The 20,338-nt window shown below is 38.9% G+C and overlaps 1 protein-coding gene across 1 annotated transcript in view; it reads right to left on the reverse strand.

Moving 5' to 3' along the window:
* The window catches only part of SPOCK3 (SPARC (osteonectin), cwcv and kazal like domains proteoglycan 3), a 672,113-nt gene that overhangs the window by 42,936 nt on the left and 608,839 nt on the right, over nt 1–20,338 (reverse strand). The window contains exon 9 of the mRNA XM_053703805.1: nt 3,708–3,770. Coding sequence (XP_053559780.1) covers nt 3,708–3,770 — 63 coding nt within the window. The remainder of the gene's footprint in view (nt 1–3,707; nt 3,771–20,338) is intronic.

The raw sequence follows: 20,338 nt of genomic DNA on the forward strand, positions 1-20,338 counted from the left end.
TTTTTCACAGACATTTGGTATTCACCACATGAATTAATTTGTATGTTAGATAGATTTTGTATAGTTGCACAGCTTATGTTTAATAATCACTATCAATTTTCAGAGTATATATATATATATATATATATATTACACACATTGTGTGCAATTTTTGTATTTACTTGGGGCGCCCCCTATAGGATATCATCAGTTGATTTCTTGTCTTGTTTTCATTTTAATCTGTTAAAATTGTTTTTGAGTCAATTATAATAAATGTAATAATTTATATTTTAACTTTAATATTGACTGTTGCCTGATATCGTACTTTAGCCTGTTGGTGCTCCTATTATATCTCCATTAATATTCTTTTTGAACATGTGGATTTAATGATAATAATAATAGCAAGCTTTGTTTGTAAATACCAGATTTGTTTAAATTGCTAATCCAATCAGGTATTCAAAAGCACACATGTGAATAAAAGGTTTTTTTTGTTGGTGTTTGCGTGCAGAGCCATTTCTAGGGGCGGGCAAAGCAGGCAGCTACCCGGGACGCAAGGAGATCGTTGCCTGCCTGAGTAACTCCCACCTCCACAGTGTGATGTCACATACTCCCACCTCCACAGTGTGATGTCACTTACTCATCACTAACTTTGTACAGTCTCCGCCTCCCTCTTCTTCTCCATGAGCAGATTCTTCTGGGAAGAAGGGGTCTGCTAATGGACCAAACCATTGTCCTGTCAGAATAAGCTACCGGGCAAATGCCTTAACCCCGCCCACCTATGCATCAACTCTTGTCTCTAGAGGTAAGCTTTTGCAGTGCATGGGGAGAAAAACTTTCTGCATCTCCACTTTGAAAAACTGTCCTTTAATATTTTGAAACATAGAGCAGGGGCTTCTCTAGCTATCAGATGCCAACCCCACAGCTAAGCTTGGGGGGAAAGTTAAGTGTGTGCCCCCTCTCTGAGCTTTAACTTTGCCTGCTTCAGCTGAGGTGATTAGTTAATTTATACTCTCTGATTCCTCACTGAACATGGAGTAAAACATCTCCCCAGTAGCAATCAGACTGTTATTTTGTTCAGTGCCGATGGGCAGACCACAAGCAATTGACAACATCAGATGTATCTGAAGTTCCCTCTCATGCGTGTAAGGTATGTGCTAAGTAACTTTTTCTGATGCTATATCTTCTACACACTTATTAAAATGACTGCTTCTGTTTATCTAAAAAGGTTGAAGGTCGTAAGCAGGGTAATACTATCCCCATCACCCTGCCGTTTTGTCTCTAAGCACTTTTCTAAAGGGACAGTAAAGTTATAATTAGACATTTATGATTTAGACAGAGCATACAATTTTAAACAACTTTCCAATTTACTTCTATTCATTTGCTTCCTTCTCTCCCTAGGTTCTAGCTGCTGATTGGTGGCTGCATATATATATACCAATTGTCATTGGCTCACCCATGTGTTCAGTTAGAAACTAGTAGTGTATTGCTGCTCCTTCAACAAATAATATCAAGAGAATGAAGCAAATTTGATAATAGAAGTAAACTGGAAAGTTGTTTAAAATTGTATGTTCTACCTAAATCATGAAAGAAATATTTTGGGTTTCATGCTCCTTTAACCATTTCACTGCCAAGGGATATTACAGTCTGCAGTGAAATAAGTCTAATTTCTTAAAAATGTTGTAACCACATCCCACCACTCATGAGAGTAAGAAATGTAAACATGAATAAAATTTGAGGGGGACAAATGAAAAACACTCTAAATTAGTTTGAAAGAAATAGAAATAGACAGTAAATGAGCCTTCTGCCTATATGTGTGTATTTGTGTGCCTCTGTACATGAGTATGTATATGTTATTTTTTATCAGAGTCTGTATTTGTCTATTTGTGTGTGTCTGTGCTCAATTGTATGGATTTATGTTTATGGGTGTCTGTGTGTATTTTGTGTGCGTATATTTGTACAAGTGTACTTATTTTGCTTGTGTTTTTGCACAGGTGTATATGTTGGTCTTTATGGGTGTCAGTATTTGTGTGTATGCATGTGCATTTTGTGTATGTGCATGCAAATGTATATATGTGAGTATATATGTCTCTGAATCTTGTTTGAATGTGTATTTTTTGTGCATGCATTTGTATTTATGGGTGTATGTGTGTGTGCTATATATGTGCATTTTGTGTGTGCAATGAATGTGTCTTTATCTGCATGTATGTGTGTATTTTGTGAGTGTAAGTGTATGTATTTGTGTTTATGGGTGTATGTGTGTGTGATATATGTGTGCATTTTGTGTGTGCAATGAATGTGTCTTTATCTGCATGTATGTGTGTATTTTGTGTATGTAAGTGTATGTATTTGTGTTTATGGGTGCCTCTATATGTTATATATGTATTTTGTGTATGTTTGTGTGTGTGTGTTTATAGGTCTCTGTAGCTGTGTGTGTGAGTCTATACTGTAGATGTGTGTTCATTGGTAACACATTGTCCATCCTTTATAACCTTTCACCCCCCCCCCCCCCCCGAAAATGTCCACTCTAGAACCAGCTTTGAGCCTTGCAGCACATTTTACATTTTATTTATTTACCCATGCACAGGCTGTAACCCTGTACTCTCGACGGCTTCGGTAGAGAGGAGGTGGAGGTGTGATGGACAGCATGGTGGTAAGATAGATGAGTTTTTAGCAGTCTCAGAAAACTGTTGCTTTAAACAAACAGCCTGACTGAATTATTTCTCCTCCCTTCTGTCCCCTCCCCTTCTCTTTCATCTGAGGCAGCATGCTGCATGATTTTCAGACAGGAGGCCAGAGAGAAAAATAAGTACACTAAGGTGGGCATAGACAGCTGGAATGAGTTAGGTTCATTTGTTACTTATCTTAGGTGGTGACCTTTATGTTTGCTGCATTCATAGGTGGACACGTACAGTATGCTCCCAGTCTCATCCCTCCTCACCTATGACCGGCTAACTGTATTACCCTTTCTCTTCTTAGAAGGTATTGCTGAAGCTAGGATCACTCCTTTTATAAGTCTCAACTTTTTTTCACCCTTAACAGACACACAACATAAACACACATACATTAATGCACATACATAGCTACACAAAAATATTTATAAACACAAAGACACATATCTACACACAGTTGCACATTCACACCCATAATCTTTAAAGACTCTCCTTTGTGTGTGGGGACACATGGGTACCTCATTTAAAATTAAATGACAGCAAGACAATGAAGGTCCAGGAAGCAGCTTGTAGCACTTTTAAATGAGGGAGGGGGATGTATTTTGTTATTTTGCCCTGGGAGCCAGTTTCTCTAGAAATGGCCCTGTTTGTTGTCTTTAGAGCTCGTATTTCATTAAAACTTTTTTACTTTCAACTTGCAATATAAGCACTCCCCAATGCACGCAAAAACCTTACTTCTAGTGGAGTTAGCACGCGAGCGGGGGCGTTAAATACCCCTCCACTAGTATTCTGGCCCTTTGTTGGTAAGAGGTATTTTGTAAAAACTGTCAGCTATTTTATATAATGATTGAGGCTGAAGAAATGAGCACATTGGATATGCTTTTAACACAAACATTCTGCAGTCATCATGTTGGTCCTCTTACTTCACTTTATTAATGATGCACTTTCTTTTTACTATTTTAGTGCTCCAAATACTTAATGTATGAGACAATCTTTATATAGTGACATTAGGATTTTGTATTTACTAAAGAGACTTCACAGGGGCAGTATCTAACTTACCAAGAAGCTTTTTTCCTGCTTGCTGTTTTTGAACGTTGCTTAGCTCTGTCTGGCAAGGAGGCTCTGCAGTAAAATAAACATGCTTTTATGAGGGGAAAAAAAATGATTTCTAAATTAAATACAGTATATTTAAGTATTTTTCTTGCTAAAAGTTCCAGCTATTAGCAGTTTCATAAAAGAGACATAAAAGAGACACAGTAAACTAAGAGGTTTACAAAGGTTTGAGGAGTAGCATATAAAGAGAATACATATTTTTGGAATTTTAGAATTTGAGGTGGTAATCTATAAGTTATATGATTAATAAAACCTTTTTAAAGTAAAAGAGTGCAGGGCAGAATTTCCTTACTTTAATCTGTATCCTAATGTGGATCAGATTTTCTTTATTTGTTTTATGGGATATATGGAGGTTTACAAATTATTTAAAGGCCAATTCAAAAATGACAATTTAAAATATATGAATGATGGTCTTAATACATGTTTACTGTCTAAAAATAAAAATAATACAGCAAAGCAAAAAGGTAGTAAGAACCATGCACACCTTGCCTAAAGCACATAGATCAATGGAGTCAGTACTAGGATAATATCATGGTGTGTATAATACAAAGCACTCAATTTATCAACCATATTAGACGTTCTGAACTAGGCATGTGATTACAATTCAGTTGCAAAAACTTTGATAACATTTTTGTCATTTAATTAAAATATAACAACATGTTTACTCACAAATTCTGCACTATAACTGCCATGAATTCTGGTTATACAATGGCTTGGCTGCTAAGGTAATGGAAGAGATACTTGAGGCATTTGGGTGCAAAACACATTGGAGGAACTCTGGCAAGGGGCAGTTACCTGTGTCAAACATTTTTTTAAATGATTTGTTAATAAAAGATGTGGTTTTATCCAATATCTCTTCCTTTGTACTGGCAATCATTACATAACTGGAGTTTATGACATTGCAGGACCTCTTAATCGTGAAAAGAACTATCGTTAACCATTTGACCAACATTGTTTCAGCTCGCCCTTTCCACACATTCCCAAACCTTGTAAATCCAATAGCTACATTATTTTTCCACAGGTAATTACAGTAATTTCTAGCTTTGAACACAAACCATTTTACTTTAATACTCTCTTTCAGTCTTGATATAACTTAAAAAGCTTAAAAAAAAATCTTAAAAAGTTTAAAAACACAGAATAAATGTGGCAGATTACATATTACATATTAATAAGTCATTTACACATTAATAGATGAATGGACCAAAATGGATATAAATCTTAAAGTTCACACCTCACAACAGTGCTGTAATTTTTACACTGCAGCCAGCAATTGCTGATTAGCTGATCTTCCAGTATACGTTTGTTACAGCAGATAATTTCTATATCTTCTAACAATATCAATCTCTAAATTAATAAAACAGGGAGTGGTTAGTGAAAAATACTTCCATTTATTCTTCAAATTATATTTCAGTAAATAGGATATGCCCTCACTGCTTCATTATTTTAAGTGTACAGATCACTCAATAGAACTGTAAATATTCAACAGTAATAAGTAAAGAGGATAGTGAGTCACTAAATACACCAATCACTGATAAGGAAATTATAAACACTATACGACACTTGAAGAAAGGGAAGGCGTCTGGGCCTGATGGGCTCTCTTTGGAATTCTTTTTACTATTAAAGGAGGAAACCATTCAGTATCTTAAGGAGCTTTATTAATATTACTTTCAGCAGAACGAAAAAATTACACCCCAATTTAAAACAGCTAATATTGTTCTATTACCCAAAGAAGGTAAAGATCTCACTCAGGTCTCTTCGTATAGACCTATCTCACTCCTAAATATTGATTATAAGATATTTATGAAGATATTGGCAGAGAGATATAATTCAATTCTACCCAAATTACTGCATATGGACCAGGCAGGATTTGTTAGGGGAAGAACGGCTGAGCTAAATACAAGAAAAATTCTTCAGGTCATTTGTAAATATAATAGTGACAGTGGAGACACTGATATCTTGGCTCTGCCGGAGGCCTTCCTGCTATCCTTGGATGCAGAGAAGGCCTTCAACAGAGTTGAGCGGAGATATATGTTTGAGACACTGAAGAGATTTGGTTTTCAAGGGAATTTTTTTAATTTGCTGTCTAATGTGTACTCAGATGCTAGCGCTTCAATCTTGGTTAATAAATGTATGTCTTCCTTCTTTGGTCTGGCCAGGGGCACCAGACAAGGGTGCCCTATGTCACCTCTCTTGTTTGACTTGGTTCTGGAGCCCCTAGCCAATAGTCTTAGGGAGCTGGTAGAGGGTGTTGCCGTAGGCAAAGAAAATGTTCAATTAGCACTTTTGCAGACAATTTATTGCTGTGTGTAGCTTCTCCGGAAGAACAAGTTGATAGAATAGTAAATACTCTGGAAGATTATGGCAGACTATCAGGATATAAGATAAATTATTCAAAGTCAAATATTCTATGGTTAAGAATAACAATAAATAGGGAACAGATATACCCATTTACTGAAGTAAAGAGTTTGATATACCTAGGAATATACCTCTCGGTTGATCCAACTGAGTTGTATAAGTTGAACTTAACATTAACCCTTCAAAAGAGTGCAGAGAGTTTGAAGGGATGGGATGATATGCCACTCCCTTTATCAGGGAGAGTGGCAGCTTTTAAAATGTTTATTTTCCCAAGGTTATTATACCTTCTTAGAATGTTACCTCTGGCTATTAAAAAACTTGACCTTATTAATTTTACAAGGGCCTTAAACCACTTTTTATGGTGAGGGAAAAAAAAACTAGGATTAGGCTAGATAAAATGTATTTGCATTGGATCAAAGGAGGCTTGGCCCTCCCGAATATTAAATTATATAATCAAGCAATATTATTGAGATGCCCTCTGGATTGGAAAGAGCACACAAATAATTTTACTAACTGTAACATGGACAAACTTTTGTGTGCCCCCTACTCTTTAGCCTTCATATTTCATGCATCAAATAAGGAGCTGGGACAAGAATATTCTCGCATCCCTTATTAAAGGAAATCCTTGCAACTTGCAGAGAAACAATGAAGGTGAGGGGAGGGAATAATGCTATTACGAAATGTTTACCCCTTCGGGGGAATCCCAGATTTCAACCAGGGATAAAAAATGGGGTATATGAGGTTTGGGGAATTAAGGGTATCATCCTACTTAAACATTTAATTGATCCTTTAAAGTTGAAACCATATACATTTTGTGATTTGCAAAGGATATATAAGATTCATTAAAATGATTGGTTGTATTTTAAACAAGTGAATCAGTATTTATGTTTAATGATAAGGACTGTACCGGAGTTAAGCCACAGGAATTTTTTATTAGACTGCCCTAAAAGCAAAAACGGTCTATAGCACGAATATATGTTATTCTCAAAAATACGCGGTAGGAAAATTTAATTAAAATGTACAAATATAGATGGGGTAAAATCTCTCAGTCATTTAATTTAGAAACTAAGATAGAAAAGAGCTTTGGGGTTGTACAGGGCCTCACAGGATCGGCTAGTCTTAGGGAGTCCCACTTTAGGTTAATACAATTTGACTATATTATTCCAAGAAGAGCAAAATGTTGAACCCTCAGATTGAGAATATATGTAAGAAATGTAGAGAACCAGATCCCAATATTATTCATCTATTGGTGTTATGTCCAAAATTAAGACAATTGTAGGGTAAGGTAGAATTTCTATGCTTCCTAATTCTGAGGGTAAAGATTAAATTTTCAATAGAAAATATACTATTTCTAAATAGAGAGCTGGAATGGGGGCCTAAGTATAAATTTATTCAATGGGGAATATTGGTGGTTAGATTGTTAATCTTTAAGTTCTGGATACAAAAATAGACCCCCTCAATTAATCTAATAAAAGATGGTTTAGCTAGACAAGCCTTGATGCAGGCCTCGGATAATAAAATATATAAACCAATGGGGGTTAAAAATTATAAGAGAATTTGGAGGAATCTGATCGAGTATCTGGGAGAAGAGTTTTTATTGAAAGTTAACCAAATTATCCCTATTGGAGAGAATGCGGGGAATATGGGAAAAACTTTGGATTAATTGAAGGATGGAGTGGAGAGGTTGAAGTGGTGATAGAGGTAGATTATATATATATATATATATATATATATATATATATATATATATATATATATATATATAAAAGTAGACAAGCACTCCAGAAATCCAATCTCCAGTGCCCAGTGTGCAACAGATAGGCAAATAGAAAATAATGAAGAGTGCACTCACTAGGACTTTTCACAATTTTATTCCAAATATGTGGATGTTTTTGGGGGATTAGCCCCTTCCTCAGACATGCAAAAATGCAATGTGAACAAACCCACACTGGACACCCTTAAGTAGGGAGGCCAACCAATCACTCGCTCTCCAGTATAGGGTGTCACCCACAAGGGAGGACACCCTTCTAGCAACGAATGAGGCTGGCCCAATAAAAATAAGCAATGTGAACAGCAGGACATCAAGTAGAGAAACAAAATAGTTAAGCCCATGGCTTAGGCTAAAAAGACTAAGGATAGCACATACTTCATATTTGTCAAAACAAAACAAAAAATGCTAAACACATAGATCAGAATAGATGTTAAGTGCATAGGTAAAGCATAACATAATAGATTAGTGTTAAACACATAGGCAATAAATACATACAAATGCATACAGAATCAAAATGACAAGCATGTTATGTGTCCAAAGTGTTTAAGCAAATGTGTATAGTTTATAGGGAGGCCTAATGGTGGGAACAAATAACAGACTGTAACGCTATAAGGACCATTGCAGTGTAGCAACAAAGGACAAAGAATAGAGAACAACGGTGTATTAATGTAACAATCCAGTACATATAAACCAGTACACATAAACAAAATGAGCAAACAGTTGTAAATTCAAAAAGTATATTGCCGTATTAGCATGTGAAAGATCAGAAACAGTGAGTGTACAAACAGACCTGCAGAATCATCCATTAAGGGGCTCGGTCTATTTACAGAAAGACCGGGAATAAAATCCTATTTAAACTGGAGCGCAACTGACCGGTTGCCATGGCAACCCGGTCTGAAACCAAATACTGGAAACCCGAGTATAGCTATGTGTATACAAGCGTAAGCATAATATCAAAGTAATCACATAGAACTAGGGGATGTAAAAAATAAATAAAAGCTGAGCTTGAGACTAGCGAGTGCATATGTGCAGTGTATAAGGATAACCTATAGCCTAATAGTATAATGGGTACAGCTGATAGAAAGAATGTAGCAAACATATATGGTAGGCAAAGAGAGTAGCAACACATTAGCAAAAGAATGTAGCGGAAAGCCCGATATTTCTATACAATAAAGCAAATCATAGCTAATAGAAGGGCATAGGCGTTACTCACAGTACGGTGCACAAATAACATAATAACAACAAAATGGGGGCTCTATCATATTGACAGAAGAGGCCTGCAAGCGAAACTGACCGGTTGTCGTAGCAACCTGGTATAAACAAAGTAAATGCGCTGGCCTAAAATGTATCCATATGTGTGTAGGGATAATAGCCAACAGTGTCCGTAGTGCTGCTATATGTGTACCATGTACAATTCAGATATGTCAGGAGCAACACATTAGCAAAAGAATGTAGCAAAAAGCCCAATATAGTCTATACAATAAAGCAAATCATAGCTAATAGAAGGGCATAGGCGTTACTCACAGTACAGTGCACAAATAACAAAATAAAAAAATTGGGGGTTCTATCCTATTGACCGAATAGGCCTGCAAGCGCAACTGACCGGTTGTCATAGCAACCTGGTATAAACAAAGTAAATGCGCTGGCCCAAAAAAGTATCTGTATGTGTGTAGGGATAATAGCCAAGAGTGTCCGTAGTGCTGCTATATGTGTACAATGTGCAATTCAGAATTGTCAAGAGCTAATGAATGAGTAAAACTAAAAATAAAAATAAAATTGAAAAATAAAAATTAAAGTACACTGTAAGGGGTGGTCAGGCAAGTGTCAGGGGAACATAAGAAAACAGTGGAGCAGTCAAAGTGTACACCAGAAAATTATACACGAGAAAATTGTGAAAGTATAGGTATGAGGAGATCCTATGACCAACAGAACTATTTGGAATATATAGCAATGTAAAGCAGAGCAAAGCAAAGTAAGGCATCACAGGGAGTTTAACGTGGAAAGACCACGTATTATGGAACAAACAAATGAGTGTAAACCCAGTGGTGCTATGAAATACTAATACATAATACATGCCATGGGGTGATATAAACAGTTTGGAATACAGTATATAATCAACATAGCGGAGTCAAAAAGTTATTAAAGACAAAATAAGACATATTCACATATCAACATGTCTCATAGGCACACCTGCCAGTCTAGGTGTGTATTCAGTCCTTTTGGTATTAGAGTCTCTAAAACAAAAGTCCAACGGGGCTTCCTTTCTAAGTAGAAGGGTGTTTCTGTCTCCACCCCTGCTTAGAGGGGGTACATGGTCGATAATAGTAAATCTGAGGTCTTTGACCGTGTGGTGGTTGTTAGCAAAATGCCACCGGTTGCTCTGAAGTCCCATTTTTTATTGCCATTCTGATGGCTGACCGATATTCCATTCTTGTGTGGAGGTCATCGGTGGTTTTGCCCACATAAAAAAGGCCACAAATGCAGTGTAGAAGGTAAATTATGTGGGTAGTAGTACAAGTCAATCTATACTTGTGGAAGTATTTCTTTCTTTTATGTGGATGCGTAAAGTAATTGCCAGTAGTTAAAGCGCTGCATGTAGTGCAGCCAATGCATCTGAATACTCCTTTTTTCTCTAAATTGAGCCACGTGCCTTTGTTATAGCATCTTACTGGATCGGTTTTCACCAAGATATCCCTTAGGGATCTGGACCTCCTAAAGCAAATCCTTGGAGGAGGCATGTGTTGGAATGGTAAGGCAGGATCCGTATTAACGATATGCCAATTATCTTGTAAATGTTTATTAATTCTTTGTTTATCCCCGGTATAGGTAGTCACAAAAGTCATTCTAGCAGTGTTTTTATCCTTCCTATCAGTGTCTTGATCAGCTAAGAGTTGTAGTTTTTGTTGTTTCAACAGTTTGGGAGGGTAGCCACGTTGTACAAATCTATGCTCCATTTCTTCAACTTGTTCATCTTTATGCAAGTCCAATGTGTTGTTTCTGATGACCCGCTGTAGCTGCGATTTAGGCAAAGCGCTTTTTAGTGCCGGAGGATGGCAGGATGTGTAGGATAGTAAAGAGTTCCTGTCAGTTTCTTTTCTAAATAATGTGGATTGGAGTCTTTGGGAATCTTTGAACAGGCGTACATCCAGGAAATCTATTGAAGTAGTTGAGTATCGTATTTTAAACTTGAGAGCCCTGGATGAGCTGTTGAGTTGCTGGAACCAGATAAATAGTTCCTGTTCAGATCCGCTCCACACAAGTAACAGGTCATCAATGTAGTGTTTATAAAACTTAATCCGCTGGTCTTTAAACAAGTCCGTGTACTTAGTTTCGAATTGTGCCATATATAGGTTGGCATATGAGGGTGCCACGTTCGACCCCATAGCAGTCCCCTGTTTTTGTAGGAAGAAATGTTTTTCAAACTTGAAATAGTTAGTTTTAAGCAAAATTCCAGTAGGTGGATTAGTACTTCCACAGGAGGCCCCACATAGGGGTACTGAAGAAGATGTTGCCGTGTAGCTTCCATACCTTCATGGAGGGGTATTACCGTATAAAGGCTGGTGACATCCAAAGTCACCAGCAGGTCCTCTTCAGTACATGATATTGTGGATAAGAAATCCAATAACATTGATGAGTCCCGTAGGAAACTCTCCATGTCCCTGACCATGGGCTGCAGGAAAGAATCCACAAATTGGGCTATTGGTTGTAAAATAGAGCCCATGGCAGAGACAATAGGTCTACCCGGTGGGGAGATCATGCTTTTGTGGATCTTGGGGAGAGTGTAGAGGATTGGAATTATGGGGTGACTCACTAGTAAAAAGTCCAAAGTGGTCTGGGAGATAATACTTCGCTCAGACAGTTCCACGAAGTAGGAGTCAATTTCCGCCTTGTAGGTGTTAGTAGGGTCCCTGGATAGTCTGGAGTATGTAAGAGTGTCACTTAATTGGCAGAGAATTTCGGTCCTGTAGTCGCTGTAATTCAGCAGTACTAAGGCACCTCCCATGTCCGCTTCTCTAATGATGATAGAGTCATCCTCAGTGAGGAGTTTGAGAGCCAGTCTTTCTTCCTTATTTAGGTTATTAAAGGTACTGTATTTGTGTTCAGCAATAGATTGTTCCATACCGGAATATGCCAGCCGTGCATAGGTCTGTATGCTCGCATTTTGTGAGCTAGGATCATAGGTAGATTTTTTGCGAAAAGGTTCTATTTCTGATTCTTGTCCCTGGAACCTTTCTTTGAGGCGAAGTTGCCGCTGGAACATTTGTTGATCAACAAATAGGTCAAAACTATTGGATTGGCAGGTTGGGATAAATGAGAGTCCTTTATTCAGCACACGGTGTTCCGTTGCAGTCAGTATGTGGTTACTTAAGTTAACCACTATGTCTTCTGCTAGTATCTCCGTTGTCGTGGGGGTCTTCTGTATGAACCCCCCCGCCTTGTATGGGGCCGCGGCCTAGCCCGTTTTTTGACCATGTCTGCACTCCACTGGGCACTTCCAAGGTATCCCTACTGGGGCCCACTGGCTGTTCACCTTCTGAACCTGAGCCGGAACTGTCCATTGTATTTAGATTACGAGGTCTCTGGTAGCATTTTCGTCTTGGCCTGGAGTAGTGGTCTCTCTGTCTTTCTTGCCCAGTCTGCATCCATCTATATACCTTTTTGTCACGATAGTCCTCGATCACAATCTCCATTTTGTTGTTCTTGAAGTCCAATAGTTCGGTCTCATACTTGGTAAGATCCTCTTTTAGTTTATTCATCCATTCTGCTGAGGTATCAGCCAGGAGTTTGTTTAGTTGTAATTGTTCATATTGTGTTATTTCTGCCCTGGTCTGGGCCAGTAATCTGGAAACCTCCTGCATAACCAACAGCATGAGGTCCATAGAGCATTTATTGAGGATATGGCACCATCTGTCACAGAAGGCTGTATTTGATCTGACCAGTGTAGGTATATTACGTATCCTAAATCCTCTGGGTATGTAACCCTTCCTGTGGTATTCAGACAGAAAGGTGCCATGTAGTATTAAGTCCTGTTCTCTATACTTTAATTTTAGCAGGTGTGTGTAGACATAGAGTGGTTTCTCAGTAGTTGATCCTGTTGTCAGGGCCCCAAATAGGATTTGGGTGGCGTCCTCCTCTGTGAAGTGGAAGGTTGTAGCTCCTGCTACTACACCCTCCGTGGGTGTTGGAAACCCCTGTGTGACATACCTCAGTATGCTAGACCGGAATGCCCTTGAGGTCTAGCTGTGTAGTGTAAATACCACCACCAGATAAAAGCAATGTAAGAAATGAACCAATATGTCCGATGAATCAATGGTGACGGGTGCTATAGCCAAAATATAATATAAGTTCAAAGTAGACAAGCACTCCAGAAATCCAATCTCCAGTGCCCAGTGTGCAACAGATAGGCAAATAGAAAATAATGAAGAGTGCACTCGCTAGGACTTCTCACAATTTTATTCCAAATATGTGGATGTTTTTGGGGGATTAGCCCCTTCCTCAGACATACAAAAATGCAATGTGAACAAACCCACACCGGACACCCTTAAGTAGGGAGGCCAACCAATCACTCGCTCTCCAGTATAGGGTGCCACCAACAAGGGAGGACACCCTTCTAGCAACAAATGAGGCTGGCCCAATAAAAATAAGCAATGTGAACAGCAGGACATCAAATGCAGACATATACAGTAAACAAGTACAGAAACAAAATAGTTAAGCCCATGGTTTAGGCTAAAAAGACTAAGGATAGCACATACTTCATATTTGTCAAAACAAAACAAAAAATGCTAAACACATAGATCAGAACAGATGTTAAGTGCATAGGTAAAGCATAACATAATAGATTAGTGTTAAACACATAGGCAATAAATACATACAAATGCATACAGAATCAAAATGACAAGCATGTTATGTGTCCAAAGTGTTTAAGCAAATGTGTATAGTTTATAGGGAGGCCTAATGGTGGGAACAAATAACAGACTGTAACGCTATAAGGACCATTGCAGTGTAGCAACAAAGGACAAAGAATAGAGAACAACGGTGTCTTAATGTAACAATCCAGTACATATAAACCAGTACACATAAACAAAATGAGCAAACAGTTGTAAATTCAAAAAGTATATTGCCGTATTAGCATGTGAAAGATCAGAAACAGTGAATGTACAAACAGACCTGCAGAATCATCCATTAAGGGGCTCGGTCTATTTACAGAAAGACCGGTAATAAAATCATATTTAAACTGGAGCGCAACTGACCGGTTGCCATGGCAACCCGGTCTGAAACCAAATACTGGAAACCCGAGTATAGCTATGTGTATACAAGCGTAAGCATAATATCAAAGTAATCACATAGAACTAGGGGATGTAAAAAATAAATAAAAGCTGAGCTTGAGACTAGCGAGTGCATATGTGCAGTGTATAAGGATAACCTATAGCCTAATAGTATAATGGGTACAGCTGATAGAAAGAATGTAGCAAACATATATGGTAGGCAAAGAGAGTAGCAACACATTAGCAAAAGAATGTAGCGGAAAGCCCGATATTTCTATACAATAAAGCAAATCATAGCTAATAGAAGGGCATAGGCGTTACTCACAGTACGGTGCACAAATAACATAATAACAACAAAATGGGGGCTCTATCATATTGACAGAAGAGGCCTGCAAGCGAAACTGACCGGTTGTCGTAGCAACCTGGTATAAACAAAGTAAATGCGCTGGCCTAAAATGTATCCATATGTGTGTAGGGATAATAGCCAAGAGTGTCCGTAGTGCTGCTATATGTGTACAATGTGCAATTCAGATATGTCAGGAGCAACACATTAGCAAAAGAATGTAGCAAAAAGCCCAATATAGTCTATACAATAAAGCAAATCATAGCTAATAGAAGGGCATAGGCGTTACTCACAGTACAGTGCACAAATAACAAAATAACAAAATTGTGGGTTCTATCCTATTGACCGAATAGGCCTGCAAGCGTAACTGACCGGTTGTCATAGCAACCTGGTATAAACAAAGTAAATGCGCTGGCCCAAAAAAGTATCTGTATGTGTGTAGGGATAATAGCCAAGAGTGTCCGTAGTGCTGCTATATGTGTACAATGTGCAATTCAGAATTGTCAAGAGCTAATGAATGAGTAAAACTAAAAATAAAAATAAAATTGAAAAATAAATTTGAAAAATAAAAATTAAAGTACACTGTAAGGGGTGGTCAGGCAAGTGTCAGGGGAACATAAGAAAACAGTGGAGCAGTCAAAGTGTACACCAGAAAATTATACACGAGAAAATTGTAAAAGTATAGTTATGAGGAGATCCTATGACCAACAGAACTATTTGGAATATATAGCAATGTAAAGCAGAGCAAAGCAAAGCAAAGTAAGGCATCACAGGGAGTTAAACGTGGAAAGACCACGTATTATGGAACAAACAAATGAGTGTAAACCCAGTGGTGCTATGAAATACTAATACATAATACATGCCATGGGGTGATATAAACAGTTTGGAATACAGTATATAATCAACATAGCGGAGTCAAAAAGTTATTAAAGACAAAATAAGACAAATTCACATATTAACATGTCTCATAGGCACACCTGCCAGTCTAGGTGTGTATTCAGTCCTTTTGGTATTAGAGTCTCTAAAACAAAAGTCCAACGGGCTTCCTTTCTAAGTAGAAGGGTGTTTCTGTCTCCACCCCTGCTTAGAGGGGGTACATGGTCGATAATAGTAAATCTGAGGTCTTTGACCGTGTGGTGGTTGTTAGCAAAATGGCGTGCCACCGGTTGCTCTGAAGTCCCATTTTTTATTGCCATTCTGATGGCTGACCGATGATAGTCCATTCTTGTGTGGAGGTCATCAGTGGTTTTGCCCACATAAAAAAGGCCACAAATGCAGTGTAGAAGGTAAATTATGTGGGTAGTAGTACAAGTCAATCTATACTTGTGAGAGTATTTCTTTCTTTTATGTGGATGCGTAAAGTAATTACCAGTAGTTAAAGCGCTGCATGTAGTGCAGCCAATGCACCTGAATACTCCTTTTTTCTCTAAATTGAGCCACGTGCCTTTGTTATAGCATCTTACTGGATCGGTTTTCACCAAGATATCCCTTAGGGATCTGGACCTCCTAAAGCAAATCCTTGGAGGGGGCATCTGTTTGAATGGTAAAGCAGGATCCGTATTAACGATATGCCAATTATCTTGTAAATGTTTATTAATTCTTTGTTTATCCACGGTATAGGTAGTCACAAAAGTCATTCTAGGAGTGTTTTTATCCTTCCTATCAGTGTCTTGATCAGCTAAGAGTTGTAGTTTTTGTTGTTTCAACAGTTTGGGAGGGTAGCCACGTTGTACAAATCTATGCTCCATTTCTTCAACTTGTTCATCTTTATGCAAGTCCAATCTGTTGTTTCTGATGACCCGTTGTAGCTGCGATTTGGGCAAAGTGCTTTTTAGTGCCGGAGAATGGCAGGATGTGTAGGATAGTAAAGAGTTCCTGTCAGTTTCTTTTCTAAATAATGTGGATTAGAGTCTTTGGGAATCTTTGAACAGGCATACATCCAGGAAATCTATTGAAGTAGTTGAGTATCGTATTTTAAACTTGAGAGCCCTGGATGAGCTGTTGAGTTGCTGGAACCAGGTAAATAGTTCCTGTTCAGATCCGCTCCACACAAGTAACAGGTCATCAATGTAGCGTTTATAAAACTTAATCCGCTGGTCTTTAAACAAGTCTGTGTCCTTAGTTTCGAATTGTGCCATATATAGGTTGGCATATGAGGGTGCCACGTTCGACCCCATAGCAGTCCCCTGTTTTTGTAGGAAGAAATGTTTTTCAAACTTGAAATAGTTAGTTTTAAGCAAAATTCCAGTAGGTGGATTAGTACTTCCACAGGAGGCCCCACATAGGGGTACTGAAGAAGATGTTGCCGTGTAGCTTCCATATCTTCATGGTGGGGTATTACCGTATAAAGGCTGGTGACATCCAAAGTCACCAGCAGGTCCTCTTCAGTACATGATATTGTGGATAAGCAATCCAATAACATTGATGAGTCCCGTAGGAAACTCTCCATGTCCCTGACCATGGGCTGCAGGAAAGAATCCACAAATTGGGCTATTGGTTGTAAAATAGAGCCCATGGCAGAGACAATAGGTCTACCCGGTGGGGAGATCATGCTTTTGTGGATCTTGGGGAGAGTGTAGAGGATTGGAATTATGGGGTGACTCACTTGTAAAAAGTCCAAAGTGGTCTGGGAGATAATACTTCGCTCAGACAGTTCCACGAGGTAGGAGTCAATTTCCGCCTTGTAGGTGTTAGTAGGGTCCCTGGATAGTCTGGAGTATGTAAGAGTGTCACTTAATTGGCAGAGAATTTTGTTCCTGTAGTCGCTGTAATTCAGCAGTACTAAGGAACCTCCCATGTCCGCTTCTCTAATGATGATAGAGTCATCCTCAGTGAGGAGTTTGAGAGCCAGTCTTTCTTCCTTATTTAGGTTATTAAAGGTACTGTATTTGTGTTCAGCAATAGATTGTTCCATACCGGAATATGCCAGCCGTGCATAGGTCTGTATGCTCGCATTTTGTGAGCTAGGATCATAGGTAGATTTTTTGCGAAAAGGTTCTATTTCTGATTCTTGTCCCTGGAACCTTTCTTTGAGGCGAAGTTGCCGCTGGAACCTTTGTTGATCAACAAATAGGTCAAAACTATTGGATTGGCAGGTTGGGATAAATGAGAGTCCTTTATTCAGCACACGGTGTTCCGTTGCAGTCAGTATGTGGTTACTTAAGTTAACCACTATGTCTTCTGCTAGTATCTCCGTTGTTGTGGGGGTCTTCTGTATGAATCCCCCCGCCTTGTATGGGCCCGCGGCCTAGCCCGTTTTTTGACCATGTCTGCACTCCACTGGGCACTTCCAAGGTATCCCTACTGGGGCCCGCTGGCTGTTCACCTTCAGCACACGGTGTTCCGTTGCAGTCAGTATGTGGTTACTTAAGTTAACCACTATGTCTTCTGCTAGTATCTCCGTTGTCGTGGGGGTCTTCTGTATGAACCCCCCCGCCTTGTATGGGCCCGCGGCCTAGCCCGTTTTTTGACCATGTCTGCACTCCACTGGGCACTTCCAAGGTATCCCTACTGGGGCCCGCTGGCTGTTCACCTTCTGAACCTGAGCCGGAACTGTCCACTGTATTTAGATTACGAGGTCTCTGGTAGCATTTTCGTCTTGGCCTGGAGTAGTGGTCTCTCTGTCTTTCTTGCCCAGTCTGCATCCATCTATATACCTTTTTGTCACGATAGTCCTTGATCACAATCTCCATTTTGTTGTTCTTGAAGTCCAATAGTTCGGTCTCATACTTGGTAAGATCCTCTTTTAGTTTATTCATCCATTCTGCTGAGGTATCAGCCAGGAGTTTGTTTAGTTGTAATTGTTCATATTGTGTTATTTCTGCCCTGGTCTGGGACAGTAATCTGGAAACCTCCTGCATAACCAACAGCATGAGGTCCATAGAGCATTTATTGAGGATCTGGCACCATCTGTCACAGAAGGCTGTATTTGATCTGCCCAGTGTAGGTATATTACGTATCCTAAATCCTCTGGGTATGTAACCCTTCCTGTGGTATTCAGACAGAAAGGTGCCATGTAGTATTAAGTCCTGTTCTCTCTGCTTTAATTTTAGCAGGTGTGTGTAGACATAGAGTGGTTTCTCAGTAGTTGATCCTGTTGTCAGGGCCCCAAATAGGATTTGGGTGGCGTCCTCCTCTGTGAAGTGGAAGGTGGTAGCTCCTGCTACTACACCCTCCGTGGGTGTTGGAAACTCCTGTGTGACATACCTCAGTATGCTAGGCCGGAATGTCCTTGAGGTCTAGCTGTGTAGTGTAAATACCACCACCAGATAAAAGCAATGTAAGAAATGAACCAATATGTCCGATGAATCAATGGTGACGGGTGCTATAGCCAAAATATAATATAAGTTCAAAGTAGACAAGCACTCCAGAAATCCAATCTCCAGTGCCCAGTGTGCAACAGATAGGCAAATAGAAAATAATGAAGAGTGCACTCGCTAGGACTTTTCACAATTTTATTCCAAATATGTGGATGTTTTTGGGGTATTAGCCCCTTCCTCAGACATACAAAAATGCAATGTGAACGAACCCACACCGGACACCCTTAAGTAGGGAGGCCAACCAATCACTCGCTCTCCGGTATAGGGTGCCACCCACAAGGGAGGTCACCCTTCTAGCAACGAATGAGGCTGGCCCAATAAAAATAAGCAATGTGAACAGCAGGACATCAAATGCAGACATATACAGTAAACAAGTACAGAAACAAAATAGTTAAGCCCATGGCTTAGGCTAAAAAGACTAAGGATAGCACATACTTCATATTTGTCAAAACAAAACAAAAAATGCTAAACACATAGATCAGAACAGATGTTAAGTGCATAGGTAAAGCATAACATAATAGATTAGTGTTAAACACATAGGCAATAAATACATACAAATGCATACAGAATCAAAATGACAAGCATGTTATGTGTCCAAAGTGTGTAAGCAAATGTGTATAGTTTATAGGGAGGCCTAATGGTGGGAACAAATAACAGACTGTAACGCTATAAGGACCATTGCAGTGTAGCAACAAAGGACAAAGAATAGAGAACAACGGTGTATTAATGTAACAATCCAGTACATATAAACCAGTACACATAAACAAAATGAGCAAACAGTTGTAAATTCAAAAAGTATATTGCTGTATTAGCATATGAATGATCAGAAACAGTGAGTGTACAAACAGACCTGCAGAATCATCCATTAAGGGGCTCGGTCTATTTACAGAAAGACCGGGAATAAAATCATATTTAAACTGGAGCGCAACTGACCGGTTGCCATGGCAACCCGGTCTGAAACCAAATACTGGAAACCCGAGTATAGCTATGTGTATACAAGCGTAAGCATAATATCAAAGTAATCACATAGAACTAGGGGATGTAAAAAATAAATAAAAGCTGAGCTTGAGACTAGCGAGTGCATATGTGCAGTGTATAAGGATAACCTATAGCCTAATAGTATAATGGTTACAGCTGATAGAAAGAATGTAGCAAACATATATGGTAGGCAAAGAGAGTAGCAACACATTAGCAAAAGAATGTAGCGGAAAGCCCGATATTTCTATACAATAAAGCAAATCATAGCTAATAGAAGGGCATAGGCATTACTCACAGTACGGTGCACAAATAACATAATAACAACAAAATGGGGGGCTCTATCATGTTGACAGAAGAGGCCTGCAAGCGCAACTGACCGGTTGTCATGGCAACCTGGTATAAACAAAGTAAATGCGCTGGCCTAAAATGTATCCATATGTGTGTAGGGATAATAGCCAAGAGTGTCCGTAGTGCTGCTATATGTGTACCATGTACAATTCAGATATGTCAGGAGCAACACATTAGCAAAAGAATGTAGCAAAAAG

The sequence above is a fragment of the Bombina bombina genome, chromosome 2, assembly GCF_027579735.1.
Source record: "Bombina bombina isolate aBomBom1 chromosome 2, aBomBom1.pri, whole genome shotgun sequence".
Lineage (NCBI taxonomy): Eukaryota > Metazoa > Chordata > Amphibia > Anura > Bombinatoridae > Bombina > Bombina bombina.